Source organism: Lynx canadensis, chromosome D2 (genome assembly GCF_007474595.2).
Source record: "Lynx canadensis isolate LIC74 chromosome D2, mLynCan4.pri.v2, whole genome shotgun sequence".
Lineage (NCBI taxonomy): Eukaryota > Metazoa > Chordata > Mammalia > Carnivora > Felidae > Lynx > Lynx canadensis.
This window is the reverse complement of record NC_044313.2, coordinates 54042456-54063322: the sequence shown is the minus strand read 5'-3', so window position 1 is coordinate 54063322 and position 20867 is coordinate 54042456. Positions and strand designations below refer to the sequence as shown.

The following is a 20867-nucleotide window of genomic DNA, read 5'->3' as shown; positions in this document are numbered from 1 at the left end:
TTAGCTTTTTAAGAAATTGCAAAACTGTTTTCCAAAGTGGCTGTACACTTTGCATTCCCACCAGCAACATGTAAGTGTTCCAGTTTCCTCATATCCTCCCCAACGCTTGTTTGATCAATCTTCTTGATTATAGATATTTAGTGGATATGTAGTATTATTTCATTGCATGTCACTGATGACTAATGATGTTGAGCATCTTTTTATTTATTTTTTTTATTTTAGAGAGAGTTTGCGCGAGCGGATGAGAGGGGGCAGAGCGAGAGAGACAGAATCTTAAGCAGGCACCGCGCTCAGTCCCGTGATCCCTGGGATCATGACCTGAGCTGAATCAAAAGTCAGATGCTCAACTGACTGAGCCACCCAGACGCCCTGTTGAGCATCTTTTAATGTGCTTATTAACCATTCAAGTATTTTCTTTGGTAAAGCATCCAAATTTTTGTCCATTTAAAAAAGTTGACCATCTTAGTCGTGATTTATAAGGATTCTTTGTATATTCTAGAGCTTTTCCTGTTGCTTTTCAATAGTTTTGGGGAAAAAAAGGATTTGTTTGAGTCATGTTACTAATGGTCACTTTTTATACACATTTGGAAATTCTGTCTTTACTGTCATCATCATATTGAGGGCACAAACTACCCCACCACTGTGTTTCAATTCCAACTGTTTTAAAAACTTGACAACAAAAAAGAAATGAAAACTAATGAAACCACTTAATCGCCAAAGATGCTAGAACACAAAGCTCTGGGGTCTTAATATGGCAGAGTTGTCACCAACCTAAAGATGGAGTTGGGAATGCTGAACAGACTATAGGTTTCCATTTAAAAAATATATCTTACAGTTTGGACTTTTTGTTTAAGTAGAAGTTTCAGTTAGAAACTACCAAAATGTGATTGCACTTGTTCTATCACAAAACCCTTTTTTGTAAGGTTCTATAAAAATTGACTTTCACATTGCTGAGAAAAGCTGCCACATGAAATTGGAAAGACCTTTAAACTTTATGTGCTGACAGTTTTGAACTGGCTTAGCTTAGAGTAGAAGCAAATTTGTCAAATTTCAGATGATGTCATCCAATCTAGGATTGCTGTCAGTTATTCCAATACTTGAAGTAAGTTTTGAATGAATTGGAAAACTATCCCATTTCCCTTCAGAATACAACTTGATGAAACTACTGATTTGCTCTAAAGCCTTAGTTCCTACTTTTTGTCTGTTAATAAGCATGCTGACACAATCAAAAAAAATCTCAAATATGTGTGATTCTCTTACGGAAATTAGAAAATCTGTTAACGTTAATGGCTGTAACCTTCTTTGGAAGATTGTTAAATTTCTTTGCCAAAATAACTACCAGAAAAAAAATTTTTTTGATGCTAAGGAAGATATTGGTACTCTCTGCACAGATGGTACATCTTCCAAGCTTAGTAACATGCATATTTATATTGCCTTAGAGAAGAAAGGAGCCCACCCATTGTAATAATGCACTGGGTGTTGTTGGTTTTTTTTTTTTTTTTTTCACTTGCACATACTGGCATTGAAGGCTTTTCCCAGAGTCCTAAAAGAAGCCTTGCCTGCCACCACAGAAGTAGTCACTATCATAAGATGATTTTATCAAAATAGAAAATTTTTCTTTGCTTGGTTAAACTTTTGACAGGAGTTTTGCTTTTTACTTGTTTTTATTTATTTGTTTTTTGAATTTTTTACAATCTAAATCCAAGTTAGTTACATATAGTGTATAATGACTTCAGGAATAGAATTTAGTGATTCATCATTTACATATAACAAGTGCCATTTACATGCCAACAGTGTCCTGCTTAATGCCCCTTGCCCATTTAGCCCATTCCCCCACCCAACACCCTCCAGCAACCCTCAGTTTGTTCTCTGTATTTAAGAGTCTGTTATGGTTTGTCTCCCTCTCTGTTTAATACTATTTTTGCTTCCCTTCCCTTATGTTCATCTGTTTTGTATCTTAAATTCCACATATGAGTGAAATCATATACTTGTCTTTCTTTGACTGACTTATTTCAGTTAGCTTAATGCACTCTAATTCCCTCCACATTGTTGCAAATGGCAAAATTTCATTCTTTTGATTGGCAAATAGTACTCCATTGTGTATTATACCACATCTTCTTTATCCATTCATCAGATAATGGACATTTGGGTTCTTTCCATACTTTGGCTATTGTCGATAGTGCTGCTTGTAAACATTGGGGTTCATGTGCCCCTTCAAAACAGCATACCTGTATCTCTTGTATAATACCTAGTAGTGCAATTGCTGGGTTGTAGGGTAGTTCTATTTTAATTTTTTGAGACCCTCCATACTGTTTCCAGCGTTGCTGTACCAGTTAGTATTCCCACCAGCCGTGCAAAAAAGATCCTCTTCCTCCACATTGTCGCCAACATCTGTGGTTGCCTGAGTTGTTAATTTTAGCCATTCTGACAGGTGTGAGGTGATAGCTCACCTACGTGAGCTTGTGGTTTTGATTTGTATTTGCCTGATGATGAGTGATGTTGAGCATTTTTTTCCTGTGTCTGTTAGCCATCTAGATGTCTTCTTTGGAAGTGTCTATTCGTCTTTTGCCCATTTCTTCACTTGGATTATTTGTTTTTTGGTGTTGAGTTTGATAAGTTTTGGATATTAACCCTTTATCTAACATGTCATTTGCAAATATCTTATCCCATTCCATTGGTTACCTTTTATTTTTGCTCATTGTTTCCTTCTCTGTGCAGAAGCTTTCTATTTTGATGAGGTCCCAGTAGTTCATTTTTGCTTTTGTTTCCCTTGCCTCCAGAGACATGTTGAGTAAGAAGTGGCTGCAGGCAAGATCAAAGAGGTTTTTTGCCTGCTTTCTCCTCTAGGATTGTGATGGCTTCCTGTCTTATGTTTAGGTCTTTCATCCATTTTGAATTTATTTTCGTGTTGGTGTAAGAAAGTGTTCCAGGTTCATTCTGCTGCATGTCACTCTCCAGTTTTCCCAACACCATTTGCTGAAGAGACTGTCTTTTTTCCATCGGATATTCTTTCCTGCTTTGTCAAAGATTAGTTGGCCATATGTTTGTGGGACCATTTCTGAGTTCTCTATTCTGTTCCATTGATCTGTGTGCCTGTTTTTGTGCCAGTACCATTCCATCTTGATGATTACTGCTTTGTAGTATAGCTTGAAGTCTGGAATTGTGATGCCTCCAGCTTTGGATTTCTCTTTTAGGATTGCTCTGGCTATTCGGGGTCTTTACTGGCTCCATACAAATTTTAGGATTATTTGTTCTAGCTCTGTGAAGAATGCCGGTGTTATTTTGATAGAGATTTTAGGAGTTTTGCTTTTTAAGAGAAGAGAAAGTTTAGTTAAAGGAAGAGTTTACTTATGCCTTGATTTATTTGGAAATATTTGGGACTTTATGAATGAGCATAATCTTCCAATTCAAGACCTTTCGGTCATTATTATGAATTTGGTAGAAAAATCATGAATTCTTTTAACCGAGCTGTAGCTCTGAAGTTGGTAATTAGAAATAGACAACCCTGTGAATTTTCCAACTGCAGGGGTAGGGAGTTTCTCTGAAGTCTACTCATGAATGGAAAGCTTTGTCAGTTTCTCTACAAGAACTGAAAAACCTCAGAGCTCTTGAAGATTACTTCCATTCAGAAACCTTAAAATTGAATTTTAGATTTATAATCTCACTTTTGATACTGCACCAAAATAGTGATATGAATTCAATTCTAAGAGTCTTAGAAAATTCTTAAGTTCCTTGCACACACCTGTCCTACCATCATCATCTGCCAAAGGGAGCTGTGATTACATTTACCATATCTTTCTCAGAGTCTCAGAGTGTTCACAACTTCTTTTCACAAAAACAGAAAGGCACAACCTTTTAGATATCAAAGATGATATTCTGGTTAACCATGACTTCTTTACGTGACTTTATGTGACTTCTTTATTCAAGCCAAGCAATAGCAGCCTTGTAATTGAAATGGTTTTTTATATAGTATTAAAGTTTATATTTTATTTAACTTGTACAATTTTGTTTTATCTCTTTAAAAAATAAGAAATGGCCATTAATTTTGGGTTAAAATGAGGAAAGTCCGTTTTTTTGTCAACATTTATTTTAAAAATATGTCAGTGTAGTAGTCTGCTTGGGCTGCCATAAAATAGCATAGGCTGAATAGCTTAAACAACAAAAATTTATTTTTTTCCCAGTTCTGGATGCTGGAAGTCTGAGGCCAGAGTACCAGCATGGTCTGGTTCTGGCAAGAACTCTGTTAAGCTTGCACATAGCCACCTTCTCTCTGTGTCCTCACATGGTGGGGACTGGAGAGAGCTCTCACCTTCTTATAAATCCACAGTCCTATCAGATTAGGACCCCACCTTTATGACCTCATTTAACTTTAATTACCTCCTAAAGACCCATCTCCAGATAGTCACGCTGAGATTTAGAGCTTTAACCTATGAATTTTGGCAGGGAGACACAATTTAGTCTGTAGCAGACAATATGAAGGAAATCAGTTTCTGATGCAATAAAATAAATTATATCTAAAATTTTTATGTATAAATTGTTTGAATTTTTTCAAGGAATAAGGCTATAGAAGGAATCCATACCCTTATCAGTGTCTCAAAGAGGTCAATTATCCCAAAATACTAAGGAACATGGAATTGGTTTATATAGCAATAACTAGTTTCCTTCTTGTTGTCCTCAGTGGAACAAGTCACTTTTGTTTTCTTGAGATTTAAAGGAATGATTGGAAATTTTCCATGGATGTATTACATGCTTTTAGACTTTGGGTTTTAAGACCTTAGTTTTTAGGAAAATCAAGAGAAACTGTTAAAGCAGGCATTTTTTTCATATATTCTCATTGAATCTTCTCTGCAGCCCTATGAGGTATTAGAATCCCTACACTGTGAGGAAACTGAGGTACAGTTATATTCAGTAACGTGCCCATGGATTTGAGGTATCTCCTGTGGTAGAACTTGAGGACTATCAAATCTGAGATTCCAAAACCATGCTTTTTCTACTGCACTCCACTGTCTATACTTTAGGATTGTATTCTGTTTATCATCCAGAAATTAAAGTGGATCAAGGATCAAGGTTTAATAAAGTTACTTTCATAGCAGCACCACCAAAAACATCAGTTTTAAAAATAAAATGTTACAGTACTATATTAGGACAGGATTTCGTTTTTACAAAAGCAAAAGAAAATTTTAATTCTCAGTAGAGTGAGTGCACGAATGGAAAGAAAGGGAGGGGATGACCTTTTACTTAGCACAAATGGTTTTGACATTTCTGAGAAATATTTTCATGAACTCATTTTAAAAGAACCTGAATTAACAAGAAGTACCTAGGTTGTACAACTATTTAGCATCAGACTGATAACACCATGTATAAAAAGATGATTTATAACTTTGTATTTTTCCAACTTTTACTATTTAAGCCCCATAATAACTCCACAAAAATTGTACATAGTTTACAGAAATTACCTTGTACAAATACTGATTCACCCAAGGTACAAAATGAAATACATAGTTGATGTGATTAAAATGAATTTATACTACTGGTTAGAAAGAAACAACTGGATTTATCAAGCTACTGAAGTTATGATTATATAATTGGGCTTTCTTATATTGCCGTGGAAAATTATTTCCTACGTAAAATTTACAAGTTTTCAACATAAGTATTCTTCAAATGCTGTTAATATGTGACAGACTTAGTATATTTAATATATTATGAATAATGTAAAGAAAATTTCAATAATCTATTTTTCATAGTTAAATAGATTCTTCTGAGGTTATTGTGAAGCAAGCACATTTTGTTTATACATGTTAATTATTGATATCAAAGATATTTTTGCCACAGTGTATAAGGAAGGGCCTTATTATCACCAAAATAATATTTAGTTTACTCTGTTAAATGGTAATCTTATGTTTTGTCTAACATATAATTTAATGAAAAAGCCTATGGGCTTTTGGAATTGTATTTATGAACATAGAAGTGAGTATTAAAGATAAATTGTGTGAAGCTATCTAGGCATGATACTAGTAAAAAAAAATCTGTAAAACATATATTAAGAAGAGTAAACTTTATTGAATGACACAAAAGAAGATAAAAATAAATGCAGAGTTATGACATGTTAACGAATGTGAGGACATCACTGTAAAAATTGTCCGCTTCCCCCACATGAATTTATAAACTCCAGTGCAATGCTAATCTAAACTAAACCCCAACAGGAACTGCTGAATTTATTCAAAACTTCATATGAAAAAAGAAAACTACACAAATACCTAAAATAAATTTGGAGTGGAAAAGGGGGGAAGGTTTGCCTCAACTACGTATTAAGATGTATTTTTAAAACCATAATAATCAAAACAGGTTCAGGAAAGATCGTAGAGTCAGATTAGAGAAACCTTGCATGTACGGGAATTTGACATGTGATAGAATTAACATTGTACATCAGGAGAAAAGGGAGACTATTCAATAAATGCGGCTGTTATAGTTGACTTCTTACCTCACAAAAGTAAATTCCAAATGGCATAAGGAGTAAAATGTGAAATGCAGAGCTCTAAAAGGAAAAGAAAAGTTGGCCAAATTTATATTGGAAACTAAAAACAAGGAGGGCTGCTAACTTTCTTAGCCTTCTTTTTATTTACAATAAAGAAGAAGAAAATCTGTTTTTTTTCCAGGGATAAATAAATTGTGGTATATTCATAAATAAAATTCTACATGGGACTTTAAGTTAATGATCCAGAAATCTGATTCAATTTGGATAAATGTCAAAGCATTATTGAGCATAAAAGGCAAGTTGTAGAAAGTTGAATATAGTGCAACCATTTATGTAATGTCTAAATACACGCGAGAACCATGCCATATTTAGTTATTTAACACCACATAGCAAATTACGGCAATATTTAGTGGCTTAACAATAATAATCCTGTATTATCTCATGTTTTATGGATTTGGAACTCGGGAGCAGTTTAGCTGGGCAATTCAGAATCTCATGGAGTTGCAATCCCATGCTCGCTGGCACTGCAGTCGTCTGAAGGTTTGACTGGGGCTGGAGGGTCCGATTCTAAGATAACTCACAATATGAGCTGAGAAGTTGGTACTGGCTCTTGGTAGGAGATTCTACTTCTTCTCAACGTTGGCTTCTCCACAGGGCTGCAGGTTTGTCCTTGTGGCTAATGGGTTCCCTCAGAGCATGTGGTCCAAAAGAGCAAGACAGAAGCCACACAGTCTTTTATGGCATAGTCTGGGAAGTTACACACCATGACATCTGCTGTATTCTACTGATTTTACAGACCAGCCCTGATTTGATGTGGGATGCGACCATACAAGGATATGAATACCTAGAGGCAAGGATCATAGAAAACCACCTCAAAGGCTGGCTTCCACTATACTATATACTGTATACTAAGCTGTGTCTCTGTGTGTGTTTGTCTGCCTGCCTGCCTGCATGTATGTATATCATGGATGAGACTGCTAAACACCAAATACCGACTTCAAGATAGTGGTTTTCTGTGGAAAAAGAAAGATTACCCTGCTTGAGTATGGATAGTTTTTTGAACAGGAGCAAGGCTGAAATGATGTAGGGAATTCACTTACAATATAGCTGATAGAAGAAAGGTGGTGGTGACCTGGACTAAGAAGATGGTGGTAATGCAGAGAATTGGAAGGACTAGAGTTGTTTAGAAAATAGAATGAAAGGACATGGTGACTGATTAGGTATGAGGGATGTCATGTTCTCGTTCTAAGTAGTCAGGGATATCATACAATTTTCTGGATTGGGCAAAAGTTAAATTATGGTGCTATTAGTGACTGAGATGAAGAATGTCAGAGGTGGGTGGTTCAGGGAAGATTAATTCAATTTTAGGATCTTTTTACTTTGAGATGTGCATATGGGAAATCCACATGTCCAGCAGACAGTTGAATATAGGTTTGGGACATCATCAACATTTAGAAGTTAGCTGGCAGTCGGGAAAGACATAAGATTGCCTAGAGAGTGTGTGGTTTAAGAAGCACAGAGACCTAGGACAAAGCACGTAGAAACTTTCAAGGGATGAATACAAGAATAAGAGCCTATGAAGGAAAATGAGAAAGTGTAGACAGAAAGTTGCAAACAACCAGGAGAGTATGGAATCACAGAAACCAAAAGGAAAGCTTTTTATAAAGTGAAGGAGCAGGTTTGATGAAGTTTTGGGGTGATGGTGGGATTCATGAGGTCTGGAGCCAACAGCCAAGAAAGAATTCTTGAAGACGTCTTTGGTACAAAAAGGTGATTTTATTAAAGCATGGGGACAGGACCTGTGGGCAGGAAGAGCTGCACTAGGGTCATGACGGTAACTCATTGTATACCCTCAGGTTGGGAGGAGTCTCTAATGTATTTTTGGAAGCAAGGTTTCCAGGACCTTGAGGGGCTAGCTGTTGCTACAGAAATTCCATTTATTACAGTTCAGTAAAACCTCAGTCATGAGACCCTTCAGATGTGTATCAGGGGGCCATAAGCTTGGAGTATGATTGCCAGCATATCTCTTGGGGCAGTTGAGGTAGAGGAAGTATACTTACAGGATCCTGGAAGTTGCGATAATATTAAGCTAAGGTTCTCTTTTGCCCCTAGCAAAGTGTCATCATGGAGGCAGCTGAGTTCCTAGAGGGAGGTCACTTTGCCGGTTTCAAGGACTTGTCAATGGGCTGTAGGCAGTAAGGGAATTTAATTTTTCATTTGCCTTAGTTTCCCACATTACCATGGCAAGCACTTAAACCCCTTTCCTTTGTTCTTGGGTAGCCAGGAGTATCCGAGAAGGAGTATCACACATATTCCACCATGGTGGGGTGGGAGTGGGGTGCCAGCCTGTATTTTGCCCTCAGCTTGCCCCACACTCCCTCATCAGGTTGACATCATTAGATATTGCTAAAACAAGCAAGTTAAAGGCCAAAATTCCCACTGAATTTAGCAACCTAATATCATACATGACCTGGGAGAAAATGACTTTTTAGTCGAATGATGAGATCCAAAATGACTTAGCATTGGATTGAACTGTATCAATTTAGGAATATCACTTAACCTTGCCAGACTTTATTGTTAGCTGCAAAAGAAGGACATTAGTAATGAAGTTTTGGGGTGATGGGGGGAGTGGTCTGGAGCCAACAGCCAAGAAAGAATTCTTGAGGATGTTTTTAGTGCAAAAAGGTGATTTTATTAAAGCACTAGGACAGGACCCCTGTGCAGAAAGAGGTGCCCTAAGGTTGTGATGGGTAACTAGTTATATACTATGAAGTTGGGGGGGTAAAGTCAAAAGGGAGGCCTCCAGAGGGACTTTGATATGCTAAACGATACCTGAGGCCTTGCTATTGTCAAGCTAAAGGTGTTTTTCCTCTAGTAAGGCATTAACATTAGGACGGTGTGGGGTTCCTGTAGAAATGTTGTACTCTGTATTTACCTCAGGTATTTCTCAATGGGCTGCAAGTCATAAAGAAATTTAATTTTACTACCATTTCCTTCCTGCCTTTGTTCCCCATATCACTATGGAGGGGTGATGTTGGGTCTCTAGGAAACTGAGTCTACAGGTTTCTGGAGATTAGGCTATTGATTAGATTGCCTATTTTTTTTCCTTTTTTTTTTTTTTTTTTGTAATTTACTAAGATATTTGTAAACTGATGGGAGACCCATGTCCTGTACGACTGTGATCTCTATCAGTTAACCAAGTTTCCTTCCTTTGTTCTTGGGCAGTGCCTGAGGAATATCACACATATGGGGCGGGGGGAGGTGGGGGTGCAGGGGTGGATGCTAGCTTGTTTCACCCTCAGCCTGTCTTATGCTCCCTCATTATTAGTCTGTATGATTTCTCTGTCTCTTCTAACACTAAAAGTCTGTGCTTATAGTTCACATTCTTGATTCATAGTAATACAGAAAGGGGGTAGAAATAAACAGACAAGATCATAAGCCACTGGAATCATCTATCATACATAAAGTACAGCTCTAAGTATCTTTGCAGAAAACACCCTATATGTGTTTTCTTATTGTACCAGTTCCCTTTCATAAGTCCTCAAGATATATACATTCATGTTCATGCATGAGATGATCTATTATGGATGAGATTTTACCCATTATTTTTGACAACAAATAAATTTCCTACTGTGAACTTAACTTTCCTACTTACCAATTGGCTAAAAAACAAGCACAAGCACTTATACTTTGCAACGTTTTCTGTACCTGATGCCCCAAAGACCTTTTTTTTTTTTTTTAATGTATTCCTTCTTCAACCCCAAATGTCTGTTGTCCTTGCGCTTCTCTTTTTCGTCTGGAAAATCCTTTGCCCTTTTGTTTTTATGCCTAAATCTGTTGTCATGTTCTGTTTCTCAGTAATCATATTGGTCGACCCATAATTCCTGAGTTTCTTTGAAGTACACTGTGCTAGAAATACTTAGATTATTTCTTTTCTTATTGAAATGGAAATCAAAACAAAAGATTAAAAATGAACCCAACCAAACCACCTGATGCAATTTACACTTAAAAAGAATATTTGTCTCTAGAGAATAATAGCTGACAACTGTCATTAGCTTGTAAATACCCATTGTGACTTCACTACCGCCAGCAACTATTTTACATATTGTTAAACTTGAGGAACTTTGGCAATTGTTCTTTGGTTGCAAACCGAGAGATCTGACATTTACATTACAATCCAGTGTGTGGGAAAGCAGAAGACCTGGGGATACATTTCAAAAGCAGTATTAAAATGAAGGTTTGTCAGTTCTGAAATGTGCTATTTTGTGCAGTTTCTCAAAGCTTTCATATTTCACTCCTTTGAAAGGCCTCATGATCTTTAGTGTAAAAAGTTAAAGTGACTGAGAAAGACCTTAATTTTCTCTGTTGACTTTATCTCCGTTATTTTAAAACAGTAACCCCTAAGCACCTACCTGTGAAACTGACGTTTAGTGAAATCTTCCATGCTTTTGTGTTTAAGATTCACATCTTTTATTTAAATTTAACTCTGTCTGCTTCTTGAAATCTGTGGCTGAATAGTTTTTCACTATAGCAAAAAGATGATGGAGGGGAGGGAAACAGGTAAACAAGTTAGTCACTGAATTTTATGATGCCATCATCTTTATGGACTCTAGAAGAAGAGAGATACTCATGTAAATGGCTCTGACTTTAAAGAAAGACTGGATTGCTAAGGATTCTTTTAGAAATGAGAAAGAAAATTTTCAAATATCTTTAGACATTAAAAACTTGAGATAGTACTTAATATGTACTAAGTTCATATTACTATCTTTGGCCTCTTCTTCCTTAGGAAATATAGATTACACTTTTGAAGAATTAAAGAAGTAGAGATTTCTGTCTTTTAAATTTTTATGTAAAAATTCAAATTATGTATCCACAAAGGATTAACTGCTATGGGAATTGCTGTCCTGCTGTCAACAACTAGAACAATGGACAAAATATGTAAAATAATTGTTTTTAGATATTGAACAATAAGGACAAGACTGATCTCTGAGAGAAGAAAAACAAGTTGGACTGACCCTATATCACCTCAGCTCACAACATGAGGCTTTCTAAATTCTGAATGACAAGAGCAGGCTAGAATAACTTCCAATAACAATTACCAGAAACTGTAAAATGACTACTTCTTAGTGCTCATACAGGGCCAGAAATCATTTGACTTCCCTCCAGCCAGAGAAGAGACATCATTGAATATATGAACATTCATTGTAGACTCCCAGAAGAACATACCTTACAAGTAGGGCCAAATTGGCCATATAACAAAAGAATCTCTAGGTCTGTCCTAAGAACCTTTCTAAAAGACTTGAAAAGATCAATATAATAAGCAAATAACTATACAACAGGATCCAGCACTCAGTAATGTAAAAGTCAACAATGTCTAACCTCATCAAAAATGACTAGGTAAGGAAAAAGCAGGGGGAAAAAACAGAAGAAAAATTCGTCAACAGAAACAGATCTAGAAATGACAGAGATGGTGCAATTAACAGACAAGGATTTTAAAAGTTATTATAAATGTGATCATTATATTCAGGGAGGAAAAGGAAAGCAAGCATAATATGAGGAAGAATAGAAGATATAAAAGTAAACAGATGTAACTCCTAGAGATGAAAAAAAATGTGAGATGCAAAGCAATATAGATGAAATTAACAGACTAGCCATTATAGAAGAAAATATCAGTGACACTGAAGTGTGTAGCAGTTAAAACTATCCAAAATGAAGGAGGAAAAAAAAAAAACCCCTGAAATATATGAAGGGATCCTCAGTGCCCTGTGAGACTATATTGCATAGTCTAATATAGGTATAATTATAGGAATCCCAGAAGGAGAAGGGTAAGAGCCAGAAAAAATATTTGAGTAATGGCAAAAAAGTTTCCAAATTTGATTAAAACTATGAGCTCACAGATGTGAGAAATTTAGCAGCTCCCAAGCAGAATACTTACAAAACCATAGAATGGAAAATTATAATCAAACTGTTGAAAACCAACGGTAAAGAGAAAATATGAAGAGCAGCCACTGGGCAAAAGACATATTATGTACAGAGGAACAAAGATAATAGTATACATTAACTTATAGTATATGCAAAGCAGAAGACGTAAGTTCTTTAGAGTGCTAAAAGGAAAAAGAAATCTGTCTACCTAGAGTTTTTTACAAAGCAAAGTGTTCTTCAAAAATGAAGGCTGGGAGGCCTGCGTGGCTCAGTTGGTTGAGCGTCCGACTTCAGCTCAGGTCATGCTCTCATGGTTCGTGGGTTTAAGTCCCACATCAGGCTCTGTGCGGACAGCTCAGAGCCTGGAGCCTGCTTCAGATTCTGTGTCTCTCTCTCTCTCTCTCTCTCTCTCTCTCTCTCTCTGCCCTTCCCCTGCTTGTGCTGTGTCTCAAAAATAAATAAACATTTCTTTTTAATGAAGGTAAAATAAACTTTTTCAGAGCCCAAATGTCCATCAATGGATGAATGGATAAAGAAGATGTGGTATATATGTATGTATGTATATGTGTATGTATATACACACATACATATACATACACATATACATACATACATACACACCACATCTTCTGTATGTGTATATATATATATATTTCTGTATATGTGTGTATATCTATACACACACATACATACACACACATACACAATGGAATATTACTCAGCAATCAAAAAGATGGTATATATACATATGTATGTATATGTGTATGTATATGTATGTACATATACATATACATACACATATACATACATGTACCACATCTTCTGTATGTATATATATATATATTTCTGTGTGTGTATATATGTGTATGTGTGTATATATATGTGTGTGTGTATACACACACACACACATACACACATACACAATGGAGTATTACTCGGTAATCAAAAAGAATGAAATCTTGCCGTTTGCAACTATGTGGATGGAACTGGAGGGTATTATGCTAAGTGGAATTAGTCAGAGGAAGAGAAAAATCATATGACTTCACTCATATGAGGACTTTAAGAGACAAAACAGATGAACATAAGGGAAGGGAAACAAAAATAATATAAAAACAGGGAGGGGGACAAAACATAAGAGACACATAAGTATGGAGAACAAACAGAGTTACCGGAGGGGGTGTGGGAGGGGGGATGGGCTAAATGGGTAAGGGGCACTAAGGAATCTACTCCTGAAATCATTGTTGCACTATATGCTAACTAATTTGGATGTACATTTTAAAAAAATAAAAATAAAAAAGAATAATAATAAATCTTCTGTGGATAATTGTCATAGTATAAATAAGACAATTTTATCAAAAATAATTGTATTTTCTAAAACAAAGTAGTGAGAAGGGCGGATTGTTTTCTATTTTTGCAAATCTTTTTTATGTTTGTTTTAATAGAAGTCAGGTAGATTCTTGTATCTGATTCTGCATTCAATAGGTTATTTTGTTAGACGTATGTGTAGAAAACCTTATCAATTATTGACATGTAGTTGGAAAAGTTAGTAATGACCTTTTCAAGTAATTGTAGATATTTTTCTTTGATTTTAACCAAAATTTTACTAGTGACAGCTCCCTAAGGTTGATTGCTGTATGGAATCTGAAATCATACCAATAAACTTTGGTACTCTTTTACATTATAAAAAAATTTTTTTAAATAAGCTTTTTCAGACTTATCAAAGTTGGGAGAATATATTGTCAACACATCTGCCCAATAAGAAATGTTTAAGGAAGCTTTTCAGGCAAAAGGAAAATGATGCTAAATAGAAATTTAGATCTATACAAAATGAGGAACACCAGAGGGTAACTATAAGTGTAAATATGAAAAGTATTTCCTCATTTTAAGATTTCTTTGGGGGGGGGGAATAGATACAAACAAAGAGGGAGGGAGGCAAAGCACAAGAGACTCTTAAATACAGAGAACAAACTAAGGGTGGATGGGCATGTGGGGGAGAGGGAAAATGGGTGATGGGCATTGAGGAGGGCACTTGTTGGGGTGAGCACTGGGTGTTATATGTAAGCCAATCTGACAATACATTATATTCATAAAAAATAAAAAGATTTCTTTAAAATGTAGTTAGTTGTTGAAGTAAAAATGATGTATGGTTTATAGCATGTAGTAATAAAATATATGAGGACAATAGCACAAAGCAAAGGGAGTGGAAGTGTATTGGTCTTGAGATACTCTACACTATACCTAAAGTGACGTATTACATAAAGGTCAACTGTAATAGCTTAAAGATGTATATTGTAAACCCATTAGCAAGATTCAGGAAGCCTAATAGTCCAAATCCAGGCTACTGCATATTTTTTTTTTTAATTTTTTTTTTCAACGTTTATTTATTTTTGGGACAGAGAGAGACAGAGCATGAACGGGGGAGGGGCAGAGAGAGGGAGACACAGAATCGGAAACAGGCTCCAGGCTCTGAGCCATCAGCCCAGAGCCTGACGCGGGGCTCGAACTCACGGACCGTGAGATCGTGACCTGGCTGAAGTCGGACGCTTAACCGACTGCGCCACCCAGGCGCCCCCTGCATATTTTTATAAATAAAGTTTATTGGAACACAGCCATGCTCATTTGTTTATCTACTGCCAGTGGCTGCTTCTGCCCCACAGTGCAGTCTGTAGTTGCAACAGAGATCTTTATGGTCCATAAAATCTAAAATATTTAATATCTAGCCTTTTACAGAAAAAGTTTGTCAACACCTACTGTAGGGAAACCCCTAGAAACATAAAAAGACATAGTCAGTTAGTCAATAGTAGAGATTAAATGTAATCATAAAAATAGTTAACCTAGGGCACCTCAGTGGCTCAGTCGATTAAGCATCCGACTTTGGTTCAGGTCATGATCTCATGGTTCGTGAGTTTGAGCCCTGTGTCAGACTCTCTGCTGTCAGCACAAAGCCTGCTTCAGATCCTCTGTCCCCCTCTCCCTTCACCTACCCCATTCACACACTCTCTCTCTCCCTCTCTCTTTCTCTCTCTCACAAAAATAAATAAACATTAAAAAATTAGTTTATCTAGGGGCACCTGTGTAGCTCTATCAATTGAGCATCCAACTCAATTTTGGCTCAAGTTATGATCCCAGCATCCTAGGATCAAGCCCTGAGTCTGTCTCCATGCTGAGCCAGGAGCCTGCTTGGGATTCTCTCTTTCTCTCCCCCTCTGCGCCTCTCCCCTGCTAGTGCTTTCTCTCTTTAAAATAAAAAAATATATGTAAATATTTTTTACAAAAGGATGTCTTATTAAAAAAAATAGTTAATCTGGGGCGCCTGGGTGGCGCAGTCGGTTAAGCATCCGACTTCAGCCAGGTCACGATATCGCGGTCCGTGAGTTCGAGCCCCGCGTCAGGCTCTGGGCTGATGGCTCAGAGCCTGGAGCCTGTTTCCGATTCTGTGTCTCCCTCTCTCTCTGCCCCTCCCCCGTTCATGCTCTGTCTCTCTCTGTCCCAAAAATAAATAAACGTTGAAAAAAAAAATAGTTAATCTAAAAGAGAGCAAGAATAATGAAAAAGTAGAAGAAAGAACAGTTTAGGTCAATAAAGTAAGTAGCAAGACTTATACACAAGTATATTTATATACATTTATAATTTATTAAATGTAAATAATATACACGCTTTAATTAAAAGGCTGAGATTGTCAGATTAGACAAAACAGCAAGACCCAACTATATGCTGTCTGTAGAAAACCCACGTTAAATGTAAAGACACAGATAGGTTATAAGGATGAGAAAAGGTATAGAACAAAGACATTTATCTCCACAAAGACTTAAAAGTGGCTACTTTACTCATAGTGGCCAAAGACTGGAAAGCAGTCCAAATGTCAATCAGGAGGAAAATGCATAAATTATGGTGTATCCATACAGTGAAATATTAGCAATAAAAATAAACTACCAATGCATGCAACAATGTGGGTTAATCCCAAAATCACTATACTGAGAGAAGTCAGATACAAAAGAGTCTGTACTATATGATTCCAGTAATATAAAACTCCAGAAAAACTAAATATAATCTGTAGTGACAAAAATTGAATCAGTGGTTGCCTAAGGATTTACTGGGATGGGGAATAGGGGAATTTGGGGAAGTAATGAAAATGCTCTTTATCTTGATTATTGTGCCAAAATTCATCAAATGTCCATTTAAAATAAAAGTATATTTTGGTATTTACAAAGTCTGTTTCAGTCAGGGTTACTTTTAAAATTTAAGTACTGAAAGAATGTAGTGTGATGCTGTTGTATATACTGCAAGCCTTATAAGTGGCTAGAATAGGCAAGGAAATAAGATGTAAATAATTACAACATTGCCAAGTGTGATGCGTTTGGCATCTCCAGAATATTAACCTAAAAACATTTCCTCTCAACTCTTCAATATTGAGGGGTATGAATCCTTAGCAACATTATAGAATGTATCTTTGGATTCTTAAAAAAAAAAGCTAATAAACATTATCAAGCAGTGTGCTAAGTGTTTTAAATGGTTTATTTTATTTATTCCTCACAACAATTCCATCAGTTAGGAATTAAATCCATGTTATACGTCAAGAAAGCAAGGCTCAGAGAAGTTACATAACATGCCCAAAGTTATAAAGCCAGGATTCCATCCCAGATTTGCCTCCAAAGCCTGTTTTTCTTCACAGGCTAGTGCTAACTTATCTTTAAATGCTTGGTTGCTTATGTAAAAAATTCTGTTTCAAAATTTATTTATTTATAAATTTCATTTGAAAATTATTTCAAAAGAGTTAGTCTGACATTTGTTTTAGTGACTAAGACTCAGTAAATCAAGACTATTGATGAAAAAGATAAGGAAATGGGAATTCTTTCAGTTTTATAGCTTATGATAATGTTTCCCTTAATAACTTTTTGTTAGAAAATCCCAAATAGTTACGTTGTGGCTTATAACTAGTCTCAGGACAATGTTTAAGAGAACATAAAAAGAATTGTTTTGTTTCTATCATAATACGTTCATATTATGTAAGAGAATACTTACTTATCAAACACCTTGGATATAATAATTATACTATAAATATGAAGTGACTTTCCTTGAGTAAGAGTCTCACTTATTAGTGTATTTTCACATATTATTCTCCAGGGGTTCTTGAAAGCTGTGGCTCCTCAGAGCCACCTCCTAAAGGTTATGGAGTCTGGCCCAGCAATCTCTGGCTACTTAGTAAAATCTTCCTCAGTAGAACTAGAGTTTATATTTACCAGTACCAAAATCTTTACCTCAAATTCCTGGGAAAGCCTCTCCCTGACCTACTTAGAAGATAATCCTTTGCATGCTTTCTTTTCTCTGAACAGTGAATTGTGTGATCTATATGATTGATCTTCCATAAGCCAGTTCCCAGAATAACCTCCAACTAAAGCTAAAGGGCATATTCTTAAACCTTTGAAAACATTTTAAACCATGTTAATAATAATAGACCCTATGTAAGAATAGTAACATTGTACCTTTAACTTATAATGAAATCTAATTATCGTATGATTATGGATCTTTTTCATTCAGATGTGACAGTGGTGTATCAAAATGGGTTACCTGTGATATCTGTGAGGCTACCATCCCGGCGTGAACGTTGCCAGTTCACACTCAAACCTATTTCAGACTCAGTCGGTGTGTTTTTACGACAACTTCAAGAAGAGGATCGGGGAATTGACAGAGTTGCAATCTACTCACCAGGTATAGTCACATTCATTATTAATTCTCACCCACCTGTCATTTCACCCCAGAATGCTTCTATACTCTACACACACACACACACACACATGTGTGTATGCACACACACACGCACACACATATACCACTGCAAAAGAATCCCATACTCTTAACTTTAGGACACATTTTTTTGCTTAGCAAATGTCCGGAGAGACTGTGATTTCTGTCTCAGTTCTCAGAATATAACTGTTCAGTTTTAGGAACTGAATATACACAAAAAGTCTTATTCAGAAGCACCTCACATACAATGCCATGGGCAAAGAGGAGCAGTCAATCACATTTTATGTTATTGAAACCTTTTATCATCACCTTAGGCATAAAATAAATTTTTCTAGTGGTTGAGCCCTCGTCTCTGGAGATATGAAATAATAGGACTTCTTTTTAGATCTTGTTCCGTCTTTCACATAGTTTGTAAAATAAAGACATATGTGACTGGAAAAGAATGTAAAATAAGGCACTAAAAAATTCCCATTTGACATGCATCTGTCCTATTTATTTAAGTGCCTTACATTTTTTCCCATTCTTTGAAAAATTTTAAACCTACAGAAAGCTTAAAAGACTATATTGGAAGTACCCATTTACCCTTGGATTTACCAGTTGTCAACAACTTGCCACATTTCTATGCTGTAAGTAGTTTAAATATACTTAATTTTCATCTTAGCTAGTAATATAACTGGTAGACCAGTATGGTGTACTTTGCTAACATCTGTCCCTACCAAATTATTGGTGACGAATCAGTAATTATCCTGAGAAGTACCATACATTAGAAAGCATTGTTGTTGTTGTTGTTGTTGTTGTTGTTTTACCCCACCAACTTCCATCATGGATAGATGTATGACATCCATGCTGCTCTCCCATGACCCGAGATTTCCAATTGACACTGATAGATCTATGTAATTATTTTACTTGTTGATAAAGTTTTGGCAGAAAAGTGTATTATTAAATCTTCATAGACTTAAGATCATGAAAGCAAAAAGCCTCAGATAATATAAGCTTTGTTTAGCATAGAATTTGGGGATGAGGCAAAAATGAACTAGAATTTAGAAGATATAATTTTTTTTTTAATTTTTTTTTTCAACGTTTATTTATTTTTGGGACAGAGAGAGACAGAGCATGAACGGGGGAGGGGCAGAGAGAGAGGGAGACACAGAATCGGAAACAGGCTCCAGGCTCTGAGCCATCAGCCCAGAGCCCGACGCGGGGCTCGAACTCCCGGACCGCGAGATCGTGACCTGGCTGAAGTCAGACGCTTAACCGACTGCGCCACCCAGGCGCCCCTAGAAGATATAATTTTTAAAATTGATTTTGAGGATTGCTTTTTCCTGGTCATTCTCAAACAATTAGGGATATATGACGAGTTTAAATTTTCACATTAAAATTTTTTTTACAGATGGCGTTCGAGTTGCTGCCTCAACAGGAATAGACCTCCTACTCCTTGATGACTTTAAGCTGGTCATTAATGACTTAACATATCATGTACGACCGCCAAAGAGAGGTAAAAAGTAACCTTGATAAGATCAGAGAAATGTGGGAGGGCTTTTGGAAAGAACTTTATTCTTCCCTGGATGACCTTGAGAAGCAGACAATATTCAAAGAACACTGAAAAGTCTTACATCCAGGTAGACTCTGTTTCAGTTGAAGAGCTCATTGAGTGTCTCATGCTTGAATACCTGGCTAGTACAGTGATGAAAACTTAGATTCTACCTAGGCACCAGAATGCTTTATTATTGGATATAAATGCTTCACATAAATGAATGTTTCACATAAATGAATGTTCTGTGTAACTTAAGCTCCTTCCCTCCAAACAGGCTAAAAGTCATATTATTTTAATAACATCACAGGGGAATCTTTTTAAAAATAAATTATGGACTTCCCTGTCCTCTTAACATTTATAACAGGAATGAATTAATCTTTTTTTTTTTTTTTTTTTTTTTTTTGGCTCAAGGTAAGCAGTGCGAAAGTCAATTATATTGTATTATAATAGTCCTTAGGAACTTCTGACACGTATATGCTTTCATATAAAAAGTGTGATATACAGGGATGCCTGGGTGGCTTAGTCGGTTAAGTGTCTGACTTCAGCTCAGGTCATGATCTCATGGTTCGTGAGTTTGAGCCCCACGTTGGGCTGTTTTGACAGCTCAGAGTCTGGAGCCTGCTTCGGATTCTGTATCTCCCTCTCTCTCTGTTCCTACCCGCCTCATGCTCTGCCTCTCTCTGTTTCTCAAAAATGAATAAACATTAAAAAAAAATTTTAAGTAATCAAAAGTATGATATTTGCCTCAGGTGCAGATTTTAAGAGGGTGCCCCCCCAAAAAAACCCTCAGTAATCAAGATAAATAATACTTTAATGAACTATTTTAAAAAACCAAAGTTAATGCCAAAACCCCATGATGAACAAAATATCAAAAATTTAAATAAAGCAGTCAGTATTACTGATTTTGCTTTTTATCCCAGGCTCCCAATATGGCTTCTGCACAGTACTGATGCTAAATAGGCCTCTAAAATAGCATTTGATATGTGTCTTTTTCTGTCACTTTTCTGTCTCTGCCCTTGATCTTTATTATTACTTCCTGATGTTGTTAATGCCCCTTCCATTACCGCCACCCTCTCCACCGCCTTCTAGGGCATCCCTTCTTTGTAATTCTGCTTTTGAGAATTGTGTCTAATGTAGAAAATATTCTCAGTGAAAGCCTAAACATTGAATGCCTCCAAAATCTGGTACACA

General features: G+C 36.3%; 1 protein-coding gene across 3 annotated transcripts in view; it reads left to right on the top strand.

Annotated features, from left to right (window-relative positions):
• Nucleotides 1-20867, top strand: part of MCU (mitochondrial calcium uniporter) — a 201848-nt gene that overhangs the window by 159313 nt on the left and 21668 nt on the right. For all 3 annotated transcript variants that reach the window (XM_030335306.1, XM_030335307.1, XM_030335309.1), the window contains 2 exons: nucleotides 17936-18106; nucleotides 19533-19637. In XM_030335306.1, coding sequence (XP_030191166.1) covers nucleotides 17936-18106; nucleotides 19533-19637 — 276 coding nt within the window. The remainder of the gene's footprint in view (nucleotides 1-17935; nucleotides 18107-19532; nucleotides 19638-20867) is intronic.